This window comes from Balaenoptera ricei, chromosome 2, assembly GCF_028023285.1.
Source record: "Balaenoptera ricei isolate mBalRic1 chromosome 2, mBalRic1.hap2, whole genome shotgun sequence".
In the NCBI taxonomy this organism is placed as follows: Eukaryota; Metazoa; Chordata; class Mammalia; order Artiodactyla; family Balaenopteridae; genus Balaenoptera; species Balaenoptera ricei.
Window position 1 is genome coordinate 30,523,384 of NC_082640.1, and position 18,106 is coordinate 30,541,489.

General features: G+C 45.6%; 1 protein-coding gene across 4 annotated transcripts in view; it reads right to left on the reverse strand.

Annotated features, from left to right (window-relative positions):
• Positions 1-18,106, reverse strand: part of PCSK6 (proprotein convertase subtilisin/kexin type 6) — a 229,232-nt gene that overhangs the window by 21,902 nt on the left and 189,224 nt on the right. For 3 of the 4 annotated variants that reach the window (XM_059912273.1, XM_059912271.1, XM_059912270.1), the window contains exons 14-15: positions 935-1,114; positions 751-789 (exon numbers count right to left, since the gene is read on the reverse strand). In XM_059912273.1, the coding sequence (XP_059768256.1) occupies positions 751-789; positions 935-1,114 (219 nt within the window). The remainder of the gene's footprint in view (positions 1-750; positions 790-934; positions 1,115-18,106) is intronic. The other variant, XM_059912272.1, reaches the window with a different exon arrangement.

Sequence of the window (18,106 nt, forward strand, 5' to 3'; positions counted from 1 at the left end):
TGATCTGTATTGGTGGAATTCTCCATTTTGTTACTTTTTTTTTTTCAGAAGCTATTAGATAACTCAAAGCATCAATATTCTTAGATCTCACCCATCATTTATCAAGTAGCTGTAACATTTAGCTAAGGAAAATATGCCCAACCAGAAAGGCTCTGTTTCTCAGAAATCACTGGGATGGTTCAGAGGGAAAGGAAGAGCTTGCCACCTAGCACGCTGACCAAAACTGCGCCCAGCCCGGCGACTGGGAACGTCCTTCTGCATGCTGCCCCAGCTCTCAGCGTGGAGCGCTGCAGGCCCAGAGCCGAGGGCCACCCTGCAGTGGTGCAGCAGGAGGAAGAGGATTTGCAACGAGGCATCTTTACTTCCTGTGAGAGGCTTGAGCTGCTTCTTGCAGCATCAGTGTCCTCTGACATCAGGTCTGAGACCCTGTGCTGGGTCTTTCTCTCAGCCCCTGGGCTGGTCAAGATCTCCACTGCCAGCAACTCCTGGCTGTGCTCACTCAGCCCAACCATCCTGGGCTCCCGGTAGCACCCTGGTCCTTCCCACATTCGGTCACAAGGACTGAAAGTGGATGGACTTGGGAGAGGGTCAGGAGGCTGAGACGGAAGACGGGGGCCCCTGAGGAAAAGGGGGCACCCCAGAGGAGTGTCACTAGCCAGGGGGCAAGTCCCCGTTCTGGTTGGGCATAGGGAACCTCTATTCCCGGCCTGGGAAGGTTGGCGAGTACTTACTGGTTTGAAGCATACTTACTGGTCTGTAAAATATTAGGAGAGCCATGGGAGGGAGGAGCTGTGAGTGCAAATTACCATCATTATTACGACTCCCAGGAAAGAGGAAGGCCTACAGCCCTAGCCCCGCCTTCCGCCGGGAACAGCCCGCGTTTTAAGAGCTGCACTGGAAAACCGAGCATCTTCTCTGGCCTCAGGTTCATTACCTGTGTAGTCCTCTTCGTCCTCGGGAACCTCGGCCTGGGATGGCGACAGGGCAGCCTTGGGTGGCTCTGGCTCTGGGGCCGAGAGCTCCAGCATCCGGGAGCGAGACTGATGGGCGCTGAAGGTGGTATAGGGGTGCTGGGCCGTGCCGTACAGGATGAGGCTCCACTCTTTCAATTTCCCTGGAAGGCACCGGACCCAGACTCACCCGAGGGTCAAGAGCCTCCTTCGGGAAGCCCTTGATGCGCTCTGGCCCCTTGGTCTGGCCGGGGGCCTCTGTCACCCACAGAAGTGCCTGGCCCTGCCCGGCTCAGGTCCCAGAGCCCTCCCCTGACAGCAGGGCTCTGAGCCCAGCATCTTCCCCTCCTCGTCACCTGGGAACCAGGAACCCACCTCCTGCCCAGGCCACAGTCTCCGTCTCTGGGTCTCGGCACAGCCTCCCTCCCTTGGCCCCCAACCCCATGATGGGCAGCAGCCCCCTCTCCATCTTGGAACATCCAGTGGGTGGATCTGGGGCGGGGCCTGGCACTCAGCCGTGTCCCATTGTCCCCAGATGTGGTAACTGGGTTACACTGAGGAGTCCTGCTTTTTGGATGCTCCACCCTGGGTCTCGGGCTCCCTCCATCCCAGTTAGTCCAGGGCAGGTGGGCAAGTTTGGCGGGTGGCACACACCCAAACGTCCGCCGAGGCCGGGCATGGGGAGGACCTCCTCAGAAACAGGAGGATGCCTGGCACCCACGCTGGTCTGGGTGTGGGGGGAGGACAGAGGCTCACGGGAGAGCAGCCGGCTGCGCCCGGGGATGGGGCAGGGGCAGCAGGGGGCAGCAGGCGCCCCCCCAACCACCGCCTCCACCAGGGAGCGAGGCCCATGCCGCTCAGTGTCCTCAGGTGAGAACAGAAGGGGAAACCCGGCCTGCAACGTCCAGGCGGGATCCCTGATGTAATAAAGCACACAAGGGCCAGGTTGGACGTGACCATGGGCCATGGGCCGGCTTCCCTTCTCACCACGGTGTGCCCAGCATTTGGGACTGTGTGACCATGTCGGGGAGGTCACTGCTGTCACTGTCACTCAGGCGAGGGGCCGAAGGCCAGTGTGACCTGCCAGAGGACACGCGGCTCGTGCTAATGGGCACCCCAGCCCCTCAGGGTTTATTGAGAAGAGGATCAACCCAACACGAATCGATTCTGTCCCACGGCGGGGCACAGAGCAGCACTGTTTCCTTTTAACCATCATCCTGGCCAACTAAGGCCCCAGGTCCTGAAAGCCTGCAGCCTCCGAAGCCCCCAAGTCAGGCCCTGCACTGCTCGGGCCTCTCCTGGCCTGGCCAGGATTGAAGGATGTGGGTCCTTCTGTTTAAAAGAACCGTCCTGAGCTGACTGTCTCCCGGGACATGGTCTCCAAAGGGCCGGGCTCTTTCCGTGGCCATTTCCCTAATGCAGTGAGCGACGCTTACACGAGAAGTATTGATACTTCACATGGGTGCAGGTGCAGCAAACACAGGGCCTGTCTATGAACGATCATCCGTTCTCAACTCCCGGGGATCAAATTAAAGCTACATTTCAAAACCACAAAGGCTCTGGACATTTGAACTGCTGAGTGATGAACTGTCATTAAGGGGGAGAATAATAACTACAGGGCAGGGAACAAGGGCTCCGTGAGCTATAATTTGAATCGAGATTTATTTCAATCCTATATGATGTCTCCAAAAACACCCACCAAAGGCCTCATCACTAAAATTAGATTCTTATTTTCGGATAGAGTTTTGGTAGGACAAACAAGAGAAGAGGGGCTGATCCAAGCTTGGGATCGGCACACACCCTGTGTGAGGGGGGAGAACAGAATGAATTCCAAGAAACCAGGGAGCAGATCCTACGAGTTCTCATCACGAGGAAAAAACCCAGTTTTTTTCCTCTTTCCTTGTGTGTGTCTATAAGAGATGATGGATATTAATGAAACTTATTGGGGCAATCATTTCCCAATGCGTGTAAGTCATTATGCTGTATGCCTTACACTTATCAGTGCTACATGTCAATTATATCTCAATAAAGCTGAAAAGAAAAAAAAAAAATCCAAGAAACCAGCAGTAGGAGCTGTCTTGCGGGAGGGGCCCAGGAGGGGAGACTGGGGTTCAGGAATGGAAGAGAGACTTCATTTTTATTGTTTTCTCTTCCAGATTGTTTGATTAAAAAAAAAAAAACCGTGGCATATATTATATTACCTTTCACATACATCAATTTTAAAAATTAAGTTTAATTTAAAAATCTAGAAACAAATTGGTTATATGGTCAAGGAAAAAAAAAAACACGAAAAAGCTGTGGTACTCAGGGCTTTTGAGTTACATTTCCAAATAATCAACAAATGTGAATGGCTCAAAATCTACAAGTATAAAAGGGAACACAGTGGAAGTCCCCCTTCCAGCTGCTTCCCCATCTCTCTCCACCATCTCTCTCCATGGCAACCGGTTCCCGGTTTCTTGAGCACCCTTCCGGTGGTGTTTTATTCTTATCCAAGCAAATACGAGCACATATTCTGCCCCGTCCCCTTTATCAACACACCTGGGAGCACCTTCTGCACTTTGCTTTTTCCATTAAAATGCATCTTGGTCATCTTTCCATCGCTGCATCAGAGAGGTATCGCGTCACTTACTTAACAATCCCCTCTTGACAGGCATTTAACTTGTTTCCAAATGTTTGCAATTACAAACAGTGCCATAACTGTGGTCACACGAGGAGGTACCTGTTGAGGTTGGCAGAGCAAGGAGCCTGGAGCTGCACAGTCTGGGTTTGAATCCTGGCTCTGCCACCTACTAGCTGTGTGGCCTTGGGCAAAGTACTTAATCTCTCTGTTCTTCAGTTTCCTCATCTGTAAAGTGGGGATAATAATCATAATATCTACCTCATAGAGTAGCTTGGGGGATTAAATGACTTTAATGATGGTAAGAGATTTAGAACAGTGACTGTCATATGGGAGCTGTTGCACAGAGTTTGTTAAATAAAATCTAAGGAGCATATCATTTCACATGTGTGTAAGTGTATCTGTAGTCTACATTGTTAAAAGTAGAATGGTGTGGGGGGAGGGGCAGGGATCAAAAAGGATGTGAATTTGTCATTTTGACAGACATTGCCAAACTGCCCTCCACGGAGTCTGGTCACATCACACCCCTGCCAGGAATATACCAACACACCTGCTTCCTCACAGCCTTGGACGGACAATCTGACAATTCAGAGAAGTTCACTTTACATTTCTCTTATTGACACAAGAAGCTGAGCATCTTTTCAGATGATTAAGAGCTTGACACCTTTCTGATTTGATAAAATTGGAAGCAATTTATAAATTCAGAAATTTGCCAAAAATATTTGCCAGGGACAAGTGATGAAACTTCGAAGATGCATTAAAAGTGCACTTTTGCCACGTTTGTACCAAAGATTTACAAGTGGACCAAGAAGATGGCTGCTCACACTTGGTTTAAATTTCTGTTCCTTCTCTCCGTCCGCAAGAGATATTCACTAGAGCCTCTGAGGGCCCAGGTGCCATGCTGGTGAGTTAGGAGCACAGAAGAAAGAGCGGCAGGGAGACGGCAGAAGGAGGGAAGGAGACCTCCCCTGTCCTAGAAGGTTCTGTGCGGACAACTTGACCTGAGGGTAAGGTTTAGACAGTGGTGATTCTAGAGACATTTTCCTCCTTTTTTTTTTGTACTTAAAGGTGAACATGCTCTTTTTACTTCTACCAAGAGAGTCTCTGGTTTTTTTGCCTTCATAAGACATGCAAACAAGTATTCCAGTATATGGCATAATTTGAAGTGCAATTCTCTTTTTAAGTTATTTTTTCCTAGTTATAAAAGAGGGATGATTATTAAATACTGAAACAAATAAAGAAGAAAATAAAAATCACCTCTAACTTGTCTGGCATAGTCTCCTCTTGGCTATTTTCTATGCGTGTTTGTTTTTCACATAGTTGAAATCACGCAGGACAGCAATTTCTCTTTCTTCTCTAACTCAGCATCATGTTAATCACATCCAGAAATCATTTCTTCACCCGTTTAATGTCTTCTCCCCTTCATCAGACCAGAGGTGTCATGTGGGCAGGAATGTGTCTTTCTTATGTGGCATACTGGCCTCAGCGTGTGGCAAGTTTCTGCTATGTGTGCTCAACAAATGTTTGCTAAATTAATACACTGATATCTTAAAATATCAGCAAACTATTTCACTGTATGAATATAAGCATTTTCTTAACCAATCTCTCATAATAGGTTATAACAGGACATGTGTTTCAGTTTCCTTTTCATTTTTGGTTTTATACATGAATTTGCAGGAAATATCACTTGCTGCATCTGAACTACTCTCCCCAGGTCGATTCCCCGAAGAGAATACAACATTGTGAAGGCTCTTGACACATAATGTTACGGGGCCCAATAACCCTTTCATGGAGTTTGGCATCTCATGAGGCTTGATTCAGAAACTGCCAGGTGAGAGACCACAGCGCACCTGGGAAGAAGCCCACCTGGTATACAGCCCGCCTCCAACCCGCAGTCCCACCTGGGGCGAGTCAGAAGGATCAGACACCAGTGACTTGACATCACAGGGTAAGGCAGAGACGCACAGGAACATGCAGCTCTGGGCTCTAGGCTTTAGGGTGGTCCTCTCCTCTCGCTGAGTCAACACTTATCCACGACCCCAAGGGTCCAGCCCACGCGAGGACCAGGTCCCACCACGCTCACCAAGCCCAGAGCCCGCCCTCGCTTTGAGGAGATGAGACACCTGGAGGGAAGAACCAAGGAAGAAGCAGAAGAAGAACGATCCAGGGCTACACCAGACCAGAGACCCAGTCCACACTCCACAGAACTGCCTTCCAGAGGTGGGAGGACTTCGGAATGTTGGTCTGCTTTGGACAAAGCGTTTAACAAGAGTGTATTGATTACTAGTCAGGACGTCGGCATGCCTGTTCAAGCTTACCCTTACAAAACCCAACTAGTACCATTCATTCCTTAATTTCCTGGAAGAGGTCTGAAAAGATGCCCAAATCCAAATTCCCTGGCTTTCTCTCCATCAGATTCCTGAGCCCCTAGAAGAAAGAAGGGCAAATCCACCTGCTTAAACACTCAGGGCCAGCACTGCTTGTGAGAGGCAGAGGATAATCCTAGCTAGTACCCCGGAGGCTGCCGATAAATGGCTTTATCATCATTCACCATCTTCAATGCATTTCCCCCTCAATGAACTGAATTTGTAATGAACAAACAGGATTATTCCTATTCAAAGAAAGAACGAGAATTAAGGGAAGACTGAGGTTGAATTTGCCAATAGGGAAGTACCAGCAGTAATGAAGCTTTTCTCTTCCAGCATTCTGAATTAAGCATTAAAAATCCTTGAGAGGGGAATTTACAATTGGAGACAAACCAGCTAGGAGCGGGGGAAAGGTTTTGTTAGATTAAGGACTCCGAGATAATACTTTTGAATTCCTGGGTTTTCTTTGGCCATAAGAGAAGCTATTAACAATAAAGAATTTACTAATTCTCCCCCCCCCGCCCCCGCCACATTTACAACATTCAGGGAGAAATTCTTTAGTTGAAACACAGTAAAGAAAGAGAAGCCTATAATCAAGAAATATGTTTCAGTCTAAATAACACTCCAGGGGAAGCCTTTTCCTTCTGAGGTCCAGGGAACCTGTTTACAAAGTTTAACGCAGAGGTTTGGGTAGAGGGATAAAAAAGGCTCTCCTCCTTCTGTTTATAAAAATATACAAGGATGCTTTAAAGGGTGAATTTTATGCTGTGTGAATTATATTTCAATAAAACCGTTATATGAACTATTATACACTCACAGAAATATCAACCTTTACTCAATGAATTTAACATAGTTATAAATGTGCTTTAAGTCCACATTATGGCAAACAAGAGGTAGGAAGATAGAGAGAATTTAGGAAATGGCCTAGAAAAGAAGAAGGAAGAGTGCGCACATGTATGTGTCCCCTATGGACATGCACACATACACACATGCGTGCACACCTCCAGAGCCGGAAGTAAAGCCAGGCAGATGGGAGAATCTTCCCTATGATCTCGTAGCCATAAAAACCCTTCAAGATGGTATTTTCAGTGCCAGAAGGAGGATCTCAGAATCCCAAGCGCCAGTGTTTCTTTGGGTGAAGTGTGGAAACACACATATCAGGTAAAGAACAATCACTTGTACAGTTCGGCAACACACAAAACTGCACTTTTCTTAATGGCACCTACAGGGTGAGATAGAGAACACTAAAATACCATCTTTCAACATTTTTCAGTTAGTTCAAAGTAATAAATTAACAGTTTGAAAAGACAAAGTCTGCTACACGGGTTATAACAGGACAGCGGTCCTTCCCACCACCCTCTCCACCTTTCTGCGTCCTGCCCCAGACTCAGTCTCTCGTAAGGCTCCGAGGGGGCCCTTCTAGGGTAAATGCTCACGTGCTCTGTCCAAGCTCCTGAATTCTAGCCATTGTCCAATGCCTCCTTACCCAGGACATCGAGAATCCTTTCTCCTACACTATCCACCACATGCCCACCCCACTTGCTCTTCATTTTCTGGGAGGTTTCCTCTTCCAACCTATCTCTTGCCTTTCTAATTTTTGCCTCATATTTTAAAATTTCAAGTCATTTATCTGGTTCTCCCAATGTTCCTTTTTAAAATGCAGCATCCTGTTCTTATTTCAGCACTGAAATGCTTTATCTTCCCTGAGGATACCTATGAAATAACAGAAACTATATATTGGTCTCTACCCCCGGTTCCTGGCACAGGGCTCCTAAAACCCTTGTCAATTCCCAAGTGAAAAAAATACTAGGAGCAACTTTTGTTCTAATGAGGTGACTCTGGTGGGCTCCTGGGTGGTTCCTGGATGGGGGCTGGTCACCAGAAAGACCAAGCCAGGATTCGGAGCTTGGACTTTTCAGCCCCACCCCCCATTTCTCTAGAGAGGGGAAAAGGGCTAAAAACGGAGTTTGTAATTGATCGCGCCTACATGAGGAGGCCTCCATAAAATCCCAATAGCATGGGGTTCAGGGAGCTGCTAGGTGGGTGAAGACATCAACCCAGCAGGGTGATGCATCCCAACTCCACAAGGACAGAGGCTCCTGCACTAGGGACCCTCACAGACCCTGTGTATCTCTTCCTCTGGCTGTTCATCTGTACCCTTTTATCATAGCCTTTAATAAACTGGTAAATGTAAGCAACTGTTTCCCTGAGTTTTGTGAGCAGCTCTAGCAAATTAACTGAACCCAAGGAGGGGGTCTTTAGATCTACAGGGCAGTCGGTCAAAAGCACAGGTGATAACCCAGGCTTACAACGGGTGTCCAAAGTGTGTGTGTGTATGTGTGCGGCGGACAGTCTTGCGGGACTGAGCCCTTAGCCTGTGGGGCCTGACTCTGTCCTCAGGTAGGCGGTGCCAGAACTGAGTTGCATCGGAGGACACCCAGATGGTGCTGCAGAGAATTGTTTGCTGTGGGGGGAAAACCCCACACATTTGGTGACTAGAAGTACTGGAAGTGAAGAGTTCTGTGTTAACAATAAAGGAGACACACAGGAGAGAAACACAGGAGGGAAGAAGAACTGGCCTTTTCCCTACTTGGTTTTCTATCTTGTAACACCAACTACAGTTTTTTTGAAGTTTTGTTGTTGTTGTTGTTGTGCTTTTGTTTGCTTTTCCTGCCTGAATTCGCTCTTACCTCTAAGTTTATTCTCTTCAGGGTTTGCGTCTGTTTTAATGTTGCATAATCTTCTCGAATGTGTGGAGGTCCTTCTATATTTAGCAGTGAGGCACTTAGAATGATTAGAAGTTCTGCATGCTGAAATGTGAAAATGCACTTTTTGTTTATTGATTTTGTATTCGGCAAACTTGCTAGCCTGAACAAAATGAGAAAGGAAATGTTATCCTTGCACGCCAGATAGCTTAGATGTAAACGCTTGTTTTCATAGTAAATGCAAGCACTTCCTATCAGAAACAATGGAGATAAGAAGAAAATGTAATATCTTTAAAGTGCTGAAATGAAAAAAAAAAAATAGGGCTTCTCTGGTGGCGCAGTGGTCAAGAATCTGCCTGCCAATGCAGGGGACACGGGTTCGAGCCCTGGTCCAGGAAGATCCCACATGCCGTGGAGCAACTAAGCCCGTGCGCCACAACTACTGAGCCTGCACTCTAGAGCCCACGAGCCACAACTACTGAAGCCTGTGCGTCTAGAGCCCGTGCTCTGCAACAAAAGAAGCCACCACAATGAGAAACCTATGCACCACAACAAAGAGTAGCCCCTGCCTGCCACAACTAGAGAAAGCCTGCGTGCAGCAACGAAGACCCAATGCAGCCGAAAATAAATAAACAAATAAAAAATACTGCCAACCTAGAATTCTATATCTAGAGAAAATAGCCATTCAAAAATGGGTGGAGGACTTCCCTGGTGGTGCAGTGGTTAAGAATCCACCCACCAATGCAGGGGACACGGGTTCGAGCCCTGGTCTGGGAAGATCCCACATGCCATGGAGCAACTAAGCCCGTGCACCACAACTACTGAGCCTGCGCTCTAGAGCCCGCGAGCCACAAATATTGAGCCCACGTGCCCCAACTACTGAAGCCCGTGCGCCTAGAGCCTGTGCTCTGCAACAGGAGAAGCCACCGCAATGAGAAGCCCACGTACCACAACAAAGAGTAGCCCTCGCTCACCACAACTTGAGAAAGCCCACACGCAGCAACAAAGACCCAACGCAGCCAAAAATAAATTAATTTTAAAAAATGGGTGGAGTCACAGCACCATCGCAATGACTTCCTCTAAGCAGAGTCAAAATCAGTGTGTCAATAAATAAACCTATTTTTAAAAACAAACTGAAAATGGGTTGAAATAAAGATATTTTGGAATAAATCCAAGCAGAGCAAATTCATGGCTAGCAGACCAGCATGATAAGAAATGGTGAAGGAAGTTCTTCAGGCAGAAGGAAAATGGTCACAGATGAAAATCTGGATCTACAGGAAAGTACAGAGTACCAGAAATGGTGACCATGTAGGTAAATATAAGAGTAGCTTTATTTTTTCTCTTAATTTCTTTAAAAGACAACGACTGTCTTTAAAGCAAAAATATCCCTGCAAGATGGAGTTTGTAATGTGTATAGAAGTAACATATAGCACACAACTACAGCAGAAAGTGGGGAGGAGTATTAACTCCAAGTCTACTGCGACAATCACAAAATAGGCTAAAAATCCTAAAGGAAATAAGATGGAATATTCAAACATATTTAATCCAAAAAAAGACAGGAAAAGAGGAACTTTTTAAAAATACTGTTGGATTTAGTTTGTTAATATTGAACTTGGGATTTTCCTATTTACGTTCCCAAGTGACACTGGCTGAAAAGTCTCCATTCTCATAGTGGGCTGTTGGGAGTTGGTATCAAGGATACTCAGGCTTCATCAAATTAACTGGGGACTCTTTTTCCCTCTTTTTCTACCTTCTGGAAGAGTCTGAGGAATATTGACATTACATTTCTTCCATTTAAATGTTTAGGAGAATCTGCCAGTGCATCTGTCCAGCCCTGAGTTTTCTTTTAAATTATAGAATCAATTTCTTTAATCACACAATTTTTTGTTTCTTCTTGTGTCAATTTTGCTGTTACATTATTTTTGGTCATTTCACTTAACATTTCATTTTTTTGGTCACAAAGTTGTTTATAATATCTTCTTATAATAACTTTGATGTATACAGGATCTATAGTAACATTCTTCTTTTTCATTCATGAAATTATATACAGATGACCCTTGAACAACACAGGGGTCTGGGGTGCCAACCCCCATGTATAACTTTACAGCCAGCCCTGCATCTGCAGATTCAACCAACCACAGACTGCGTTGGACTGTAGTTCTTATTTACTGAAAAAAAAAAAAAAAAATCTGCATCTAAGTGGGCCTTCACAGTTCAAACCTGTGCTGTCCAAGGGTCAACTACATTCTCAGGTTTTTCCTTGACCAGTCTTCCCAGAGGTTTATCAATTTTATTAGTGTCTTCAAAGGGCCAACTCAGGGCTTTTGTCAATTCTCTCTATGTACGTTTGTTTTCTATTTCATTGATTTCTGCTAGTTTAAAAATTCCTTTTTCCTGCTGTCTTTGAGTTTATGTTGCTGGTCATTTTCTACCATCAATTTTTTTTTTTTTAACATCTTTATTGTAGTATAATTGCTTTACAATATTGTGTTAGTTTCTGCTGTATAACAAAGTGAATCAGCTATACATATACATACATCTCCATATCTCCTCCCTATTGCATCTCCCTCCCACCCTCCCTATCCCACCCCTCTAGGTGGACACAAAGCACCTACCATCAATCTTTAGCCCTTCTTCTTTTCTAACACATGCAGTTGGGAACATACATTCCTCTCTCATCTCTACTTCACCTGCATTACCTGTTTGGATATGCAGTATTTTTATTATCATCCAGTTCCAAAGATACCCTATTAAATTATTATCCTTTTTTTAAAATAAATTTATTTATTTAATTTATTTATTTTTGGCTGTGTTGGGTGTTTGTTGTTGCACACGGGCCTTCTGTAGTTTCAGCAGGCGGGGGATACTCTTCATTGTGGTGCACGGGCTTCTCATTGTGGTCGCTTCTCTTGTTGTGGAGCACAGGCTCTAGGCGCATGGGCTTCAGTAGTTGTGGCACATGGGCTCAGTAGTTGTGGCTCGTGGGCTCTAGAGCGCAGGCTCAGTAGTTGTGGCACATGGGCTTAGTTGCTCCGTGGCATGTGGGATCTTCCCAGACCAGGGCTCGAACCTGTGTCCCCTGCATTGGCAGGTGGATTCTTAGCCACTGTGCCACCAGGGAAGTCCCTCCCTATTAAATTATGATTATTTTCCTTTGACACATGAGTTGTTTAGAAGTATTTTTTAACTATCAAATGTATGGGCTTTTTCTAGTTATCTTTTAAGTTTTGATTTCTTACCTGTAATCTCAGAGGACAGGGCTTATATACTACCAATCCTTGGAAATACTCTGAAGTTTGCCAAATGGCCTACTACGTGGCCAATTTTCATGAATAATCCACCTGTGATTGAAAGGCGAGTGTATTCTTTGGTTGTTGGGTGTAGGTCCATTGGTTAGACCTAAATTGTCAACTGTGAAGTTCAAATCTTCTCTTTCTACTGATTTTTGTTATTTTGTCTATCAAATATATTTGAGGTATGCTAAATCTCCCACCTTGTGTGTGAGTCTGTCTTTTTCTCTTTGGAGTTTTAACAAATTTTTGCATTATGTATTTCGAGGCCACGTTAGAATTGAACCAAATCTTTTATCAACGTGCAGTGACCCTCTTCAGCTTTGGGATTGCTTTTCGCCATAACATTTCTGTTTGTCTGATGTTAACGTAACTACATCAGCTTTCTTTGTTAGCATTTGCTTGGCCTATCTTTTCCCATCCACTTTATTTTTAACTTTGCAGTTTTCTTATACTTTAGATATTGTTCTTACATATAGTTCCATCAGTCTGTCTTAGCAGGAAGAAGGCAGCATAATTAAACTAGGATAATCCAATAAGGCTTTATTTAATAAAGAGACTGTTTACAGAGGTGTCAGCAGAGCAAAACACAGCCACAAGGGACGATGGAGTTCCCCGGGGCTAGAAACAGAAGGGGTGTTTAGCCCATAAGTGTACAATAGTCTACCAGCAAGGGGAGGGTGGGTCTGTGACCCCAAGGGGTGCTGGAGGGATAAATAACTTTGAAAGAAACATCTCCTTCCTCCTTCCATTCTCCTGCTGGAGTTTCCCCCTGGCTGAATTCCACCACCAGCCACAGGCAGAGAGTCTGTGGATAGACCAGCCTCAGACAGAGTGGGGAAGACAGGAGTGCACAGGGGTCTGGTTGGTAAATCAAATACACCCGGCACAACAGCAGACACATGTAAAAAATCTAATCTGACAATCTTTGTCTTCTAAATGAAGCAATCTATTTACCTTTATTGAAACTATCAATACGCCTGGACTTATTTTCACAACTTGTTTTGTATATTTTAGTTGTTTTGCTAGTTGTCCTGTTCTTGGTCTTTCTGTTGCCAGATGCAGAAGCCCACAACATCTCTTAACATTTCAATTTTGTCTTTGTTTTGGGGTAATTCGTTAGCAATTTATGAAAAATATTTACCTTATACTAAAAAAAAAACCCCAAATCAAACAGATTCTGAAAAAGATCAAATCACAAACTGGGAATAAAAAAAGAATTATCGAAATTCTGGAAAAGAAATTTAAGATTATCTTAAAAATATATATAAGTCAAATAACAGACCAGAAAAAATATTTATAGGAGCTATGACCCGGAAAGGGTTATTACATTTGTATTTTACATGGAGTACCTATTAGCTTAATAACAATACTGACTATTCTCTGGACAAAAAGAGAAAGGGCAATTAAAAACACACACACACACTTTGTACACAAACATTTGGAAAAGTGTTCACCCTCCTTAGTAATTATCACAACGCAAATTAAGGAAAGATATCATTTATCTCCTCGAGAGCTGGCAAGTGAGTGCCTACTTGTGCCTGATGAAGTTGTATGTTGGTTCAACCATTTTGAAAAGCAAATTAGTAAAATGTATCCAGCGCAGGTATATTTGTGGTTTCCACCGCTTATTTATCCTAGTAATTTTACTTCTGGTGAACGATCCCAAGGAAATAATTTTAAATTTAGGAGAAAGCTTTCTGCACTAAGCTGTTGTTTATAATAGCAAAAACTCCAGAAAACAATCTACGCGTCCCAACGATAGAGGAATGCCTAAATAAATGATGGTATTTCTACTTGGCGAAGTATTATAAAAATACATAAAATGCTGCTCACAAAGGATATAAAATGACATGAAAAAGCGCTTGATATGCAAGTAACAGAAAGAAATACAAAGTTATGTACGCAGCACGGTTGGAACGCAGTAAAACGTCAAGACGAAAAAACACCAAGTGGAAATATAGACATATTGAACATGATGTGCTTCTGAAAATAACAAAGTCAAATGTTCAAACATTAAATGCACTTACATATTCTTGGCGCAGGGGGTGGGGGGGTATCTGGCTGCCAGAATGCTGACCAGTGCAGGTGTACCTTTGTACCTGATGCAACAGTGGAGAACCTGAGGAAGGGGTTTCAGGAGAGCTCTTCCTCTTTCCATACATTTTATTTTTCATCTTCATCAACATTTTGTATTTTATTTGCAAAAATGAAATATTAAAGAAGAAACTCATCTCTTTGTTACATCCACGATCAGGCGAGACATAGGGTGATGAACAAAGCCACAACTCACGTACGTGCACCTGAACAAGCAGGGTGTCACGCTTCCTTTTCTCCTGAACTAGGAGACTTTGGGCAACAGCACCACTATAACAGTCCCCTGAAAGAGCAGAAGGGAGGCAACGAGACCAACTGAAACACTGAGTCCTTTCGAAGCAAATGGAACTTTTGGACAACCGTGTGTATGGTGCCTGGAAACCTCCTGGAGTCCTCAGTTCTTTCCAGGAAGCGGGAGCGATTCTCCATAATCACACTTTCCAGAAATGAGAGTTTAGTGACAAACTTGGAAGCCAGCACAGAAGGCACATGCTTGAAATCTAAGCTGCCAGTATGAGATAAATTGAGCCATCAAACACAGATTGCAAAATCTCCATTCTTCTTTTGGAAGTGAAGTCTAGCTCAAAGCAGATGTCAATTCAACCGTGGTCAATAACACCAGCAAGAAAATGAGAACAGCTATGCTCTCAGGAGGAGGAAGTGTATGAAAGAGCTACTGAACAGAAATCAAGTGATAAATGGTATATTTATAAATGGAATATTTCCTGCCATATCAATAAACACAGGATGTCAGAGTCATCAACGACTGCAGCCCTCCAACGTGAGTCAGTGAGCCCTGAGGAAGCTCAGGGCTGAAAAGGATACTTGCCATCTAGCAGCCATCAGACTGCAGCCACTCCCTGCGGTGAGCCCTAAGGAAACTCAGGATGTGAAAATACAGGATATTGGCCCCAGATAGCTGAGGTGCACATCAAAGGAACGATTTCAGTGAGCCCAGACTCTTGCATCTTCCCATACATAGACAAGCGCTAAATTCCTTAACTTGAGATATCTGGCTTTCTTTATTTAACAATAATTTTTTGACTTTCCCAATTACCTGCTCTTTATTGCAAAATTCCTATGTATCTTGGCTCCCCCCTCGCCCCGTCGGAGCAGTTTCTCAGAGTTATCGGAAACACTGTCTCCTGGGCTGCAGTCCTCATTTTGCCCCAAATACAACTTAACTCGCAGGTCTCACGTTGTGCATTTTTTAAAGTCAACACAAGAAACCATGGAACGTTTTATGATGAAAAAAGGGAAAGAACAGTCACACCGGAAAGACTAATTTCTACCTCTTTTAACTGATTATTAAACGGGTTACTGAGTGTGCATAGCTGAAAACAGTTGATTCAAATTATATGAGCTCTTGATTTAAACAAGGTTCAGGGCTGCGGGTACCTTCATTCCCTCCATCATCCAACACCTGCTCATTATAGCTACGTTCCAAGGGCTGAGCGCCGGGGAGAGAGGAGAGACCACATCCTGCACTTCCTGTAGTGCAGAATCACACCCAACCAGTTCTAATGGGATGCCCGTGATGACCCACCCCTCGCAGTAGTTCACGGGGATTACTGAAGTGCACACTTAGTCTGCCACTGACCACATGCTTTAGGCAACATTCTCTAGAGAGCAAGCACTGTGGCAAAGCCCAGGGGCTGAGGCTTCACCGGGAGGTGCAGTCCTGGGGCAACAGGAGTGCAGAGGAGGGGCGGCCGGGAAGGGGGAAACTAGTACCAAGCTGGCTGCAACTTCACACCAAAGCAGCAGGTTGCTAGGCCAGGGGAGGTCTTCCAAATGGGCCTTGTGGGGCATGTGGGAAGGATGTAGGCCTTTCTCTCAGCTCTCTCTGGGCAAACCTCCCGTGCACTCCCAGGTGTGTTACCTGCCCCTCCACGTGGCTAGATGCTGGTGTGAACTAAAATATCACCTGCCCTATCAGTGAACAAAGGATGTTGCAGCCATCAAGCCATGACATTACAGCCACCCTGACGTGAGCCCTGAGGAAACTCAGATGGAGACAAACGGGCTGCCCACTGCCACCCTCAGCCACTGCGGCCCCCCACAACGGTGCACCCTAAGGGGACTCAGGATGGAGAAAAGCAGGATACTGGCCCCAGATAGCTGAGGTGCATATCAAAGGAATGACTTCAGGGAGCCCAGGATCTTGCATCTTTCTATACACAGAATAGCACTAAATTCCTTAACTTGAGATGTCTGGTTTTCTTTTAAAGATTTTTTTTTTGGGATGTGGACTATTTTTAAAGTCTTTATTGAATTTTTTACAATATTGCTTCTGTTTTATGTTTTGTTTTTTTGGCTCGAGGCATGTGGGATCTTAGCTCCCTGGCCAGGGATCGAACCTGCACCCCCTGCATTGGAAGGCGAAGTCTTAGCCACTGGACTGCCAGGGAAGTCCCTGGTTTTCTTTAATTAACAATAGTCTTCTGATGTTTTGACTACTTCGTTGCAAAAACTCCTCTACATCCTGGCTTCCCCCTTGCCTCTTCTGAGCAGTCCCTCAGAACTATCTGCGAGGCTATGTCCCAGGCTTAAGTCCTCAGCTTTGCCAGCCAAATAAAACATAACTCTCAACTTTTAGGTTGTGCATTTTTTTTTCAGTCGACACTGGGAAGCCTGGATTTCACATGTCACTTGGAAGTGGAGAGGAAAAGTTACAGCCTCCTCACGTCCTCTTGGGTTTGATTGGCCCCCTATGGCCAACACAGCTCCTACCTGTGTGGGAACAAGGCAGCTGTGCCCTAGCTGAGCCTTCACCTCGGTGGAGGCTGGGGGAGCTGACGTGAGGCCAGACCTCTCCACTGGGCAAGAGGTGAGGCCCCAAGGCAGCGGGACTGAGGCAACCTGGGGAGCACACGGCGGGTGCGGTTTGAGATGTAGGGAGTAAAGTGTAATCAACACACAGGATTCAATGCAGAAGGCATGAACTACCACGAGTAAAGTTCGAAAAGAATGACTTCCCTGAGCTTTCTTTGGTCCCTTCCCTTCCATTCAAGGGAGCGTCGTAGCTTGCTAAGGCAGAAATGCAGAACGTGACACAGAAGAGAGAGCGTAACACTGAGAGTTATCAGTCACTGCTTTAGATGTTTCAGCTCATAACCCTAAAACCTCAAAATTCCTCACCAAGTATCTGTTCATATAAAATCTACATTTGAATCTCATCCAGGCCTGTGATGCAGATACTATTATTCGCGTCACATGTGTGCAGGAAGGGAGGTTCCAGAACCAGGTTCCAGAACCAGGTTCCAGAACCAGGCCAGAAAGTGGCCTGGCAGGAACTCAGATCACACCTGCCAGGCTCTGCTCTGGGCTCACCCCACGCAGGGTCCCCAGGCCTGAATGCTGCGCCTGACTCCGGGCTCTGCGGAGCCTGGTCTCCCTCTGGCCACCCGCTTCTCACAGACTCTGCCTCCTCTCAGTCAGGTCAGCGTGAATGGGGCGCAGGCTCCAGCTTCGTAACTCGCCTGGGCCCCTGCAGCTTTACTCCGCACGTTTTGGCAAACACACCAAATGCTGCCTGGACCTCTTTGATCTTGCCCCGGCTTCACCTTTCAGGTTTGGGGGAAGGAGAAACCCAAAGATGGGATTCCACGGAAGGGAGCCGGTGGAGTCAGGTGCTCTGGGCCAGCTCCAAAGAAAGCCAAGGCGTGTGGGAACATCTTACATGGCTCTGCCCCGGGACTCACTGCATGCACACAGAGCCACTCAGGGCCAGGGCAGTTCGCCGCGTATTATCTGCTCACAGCAGTTTCAAAACCAAGCTGTGAGCAAATTTTTGCTTCTTTTGTTTGGAAAAAAATGTTGCTTAAGAAGAAGAAAGGATAGAAATGGACCTGCTGAGCTCCAAACTTGAAAGAATTGGCTGGATGGCAACCCAGCATGTCCTCAGCACAGCACCCCTGGATTCTGTTGTTTCCAAATTCCTGGGCTCTCCAGAATCACAGCCAGTTTAATCTTCTTCAAAGGTGTGGAGGCAGGTCTCCACCTGTTCCCTCTGGGCTGGAGCTTTCCCGGAGGGAAAATGGACCAGTTCCCAAAGGCTGTGGTTAGAACCTATATATGT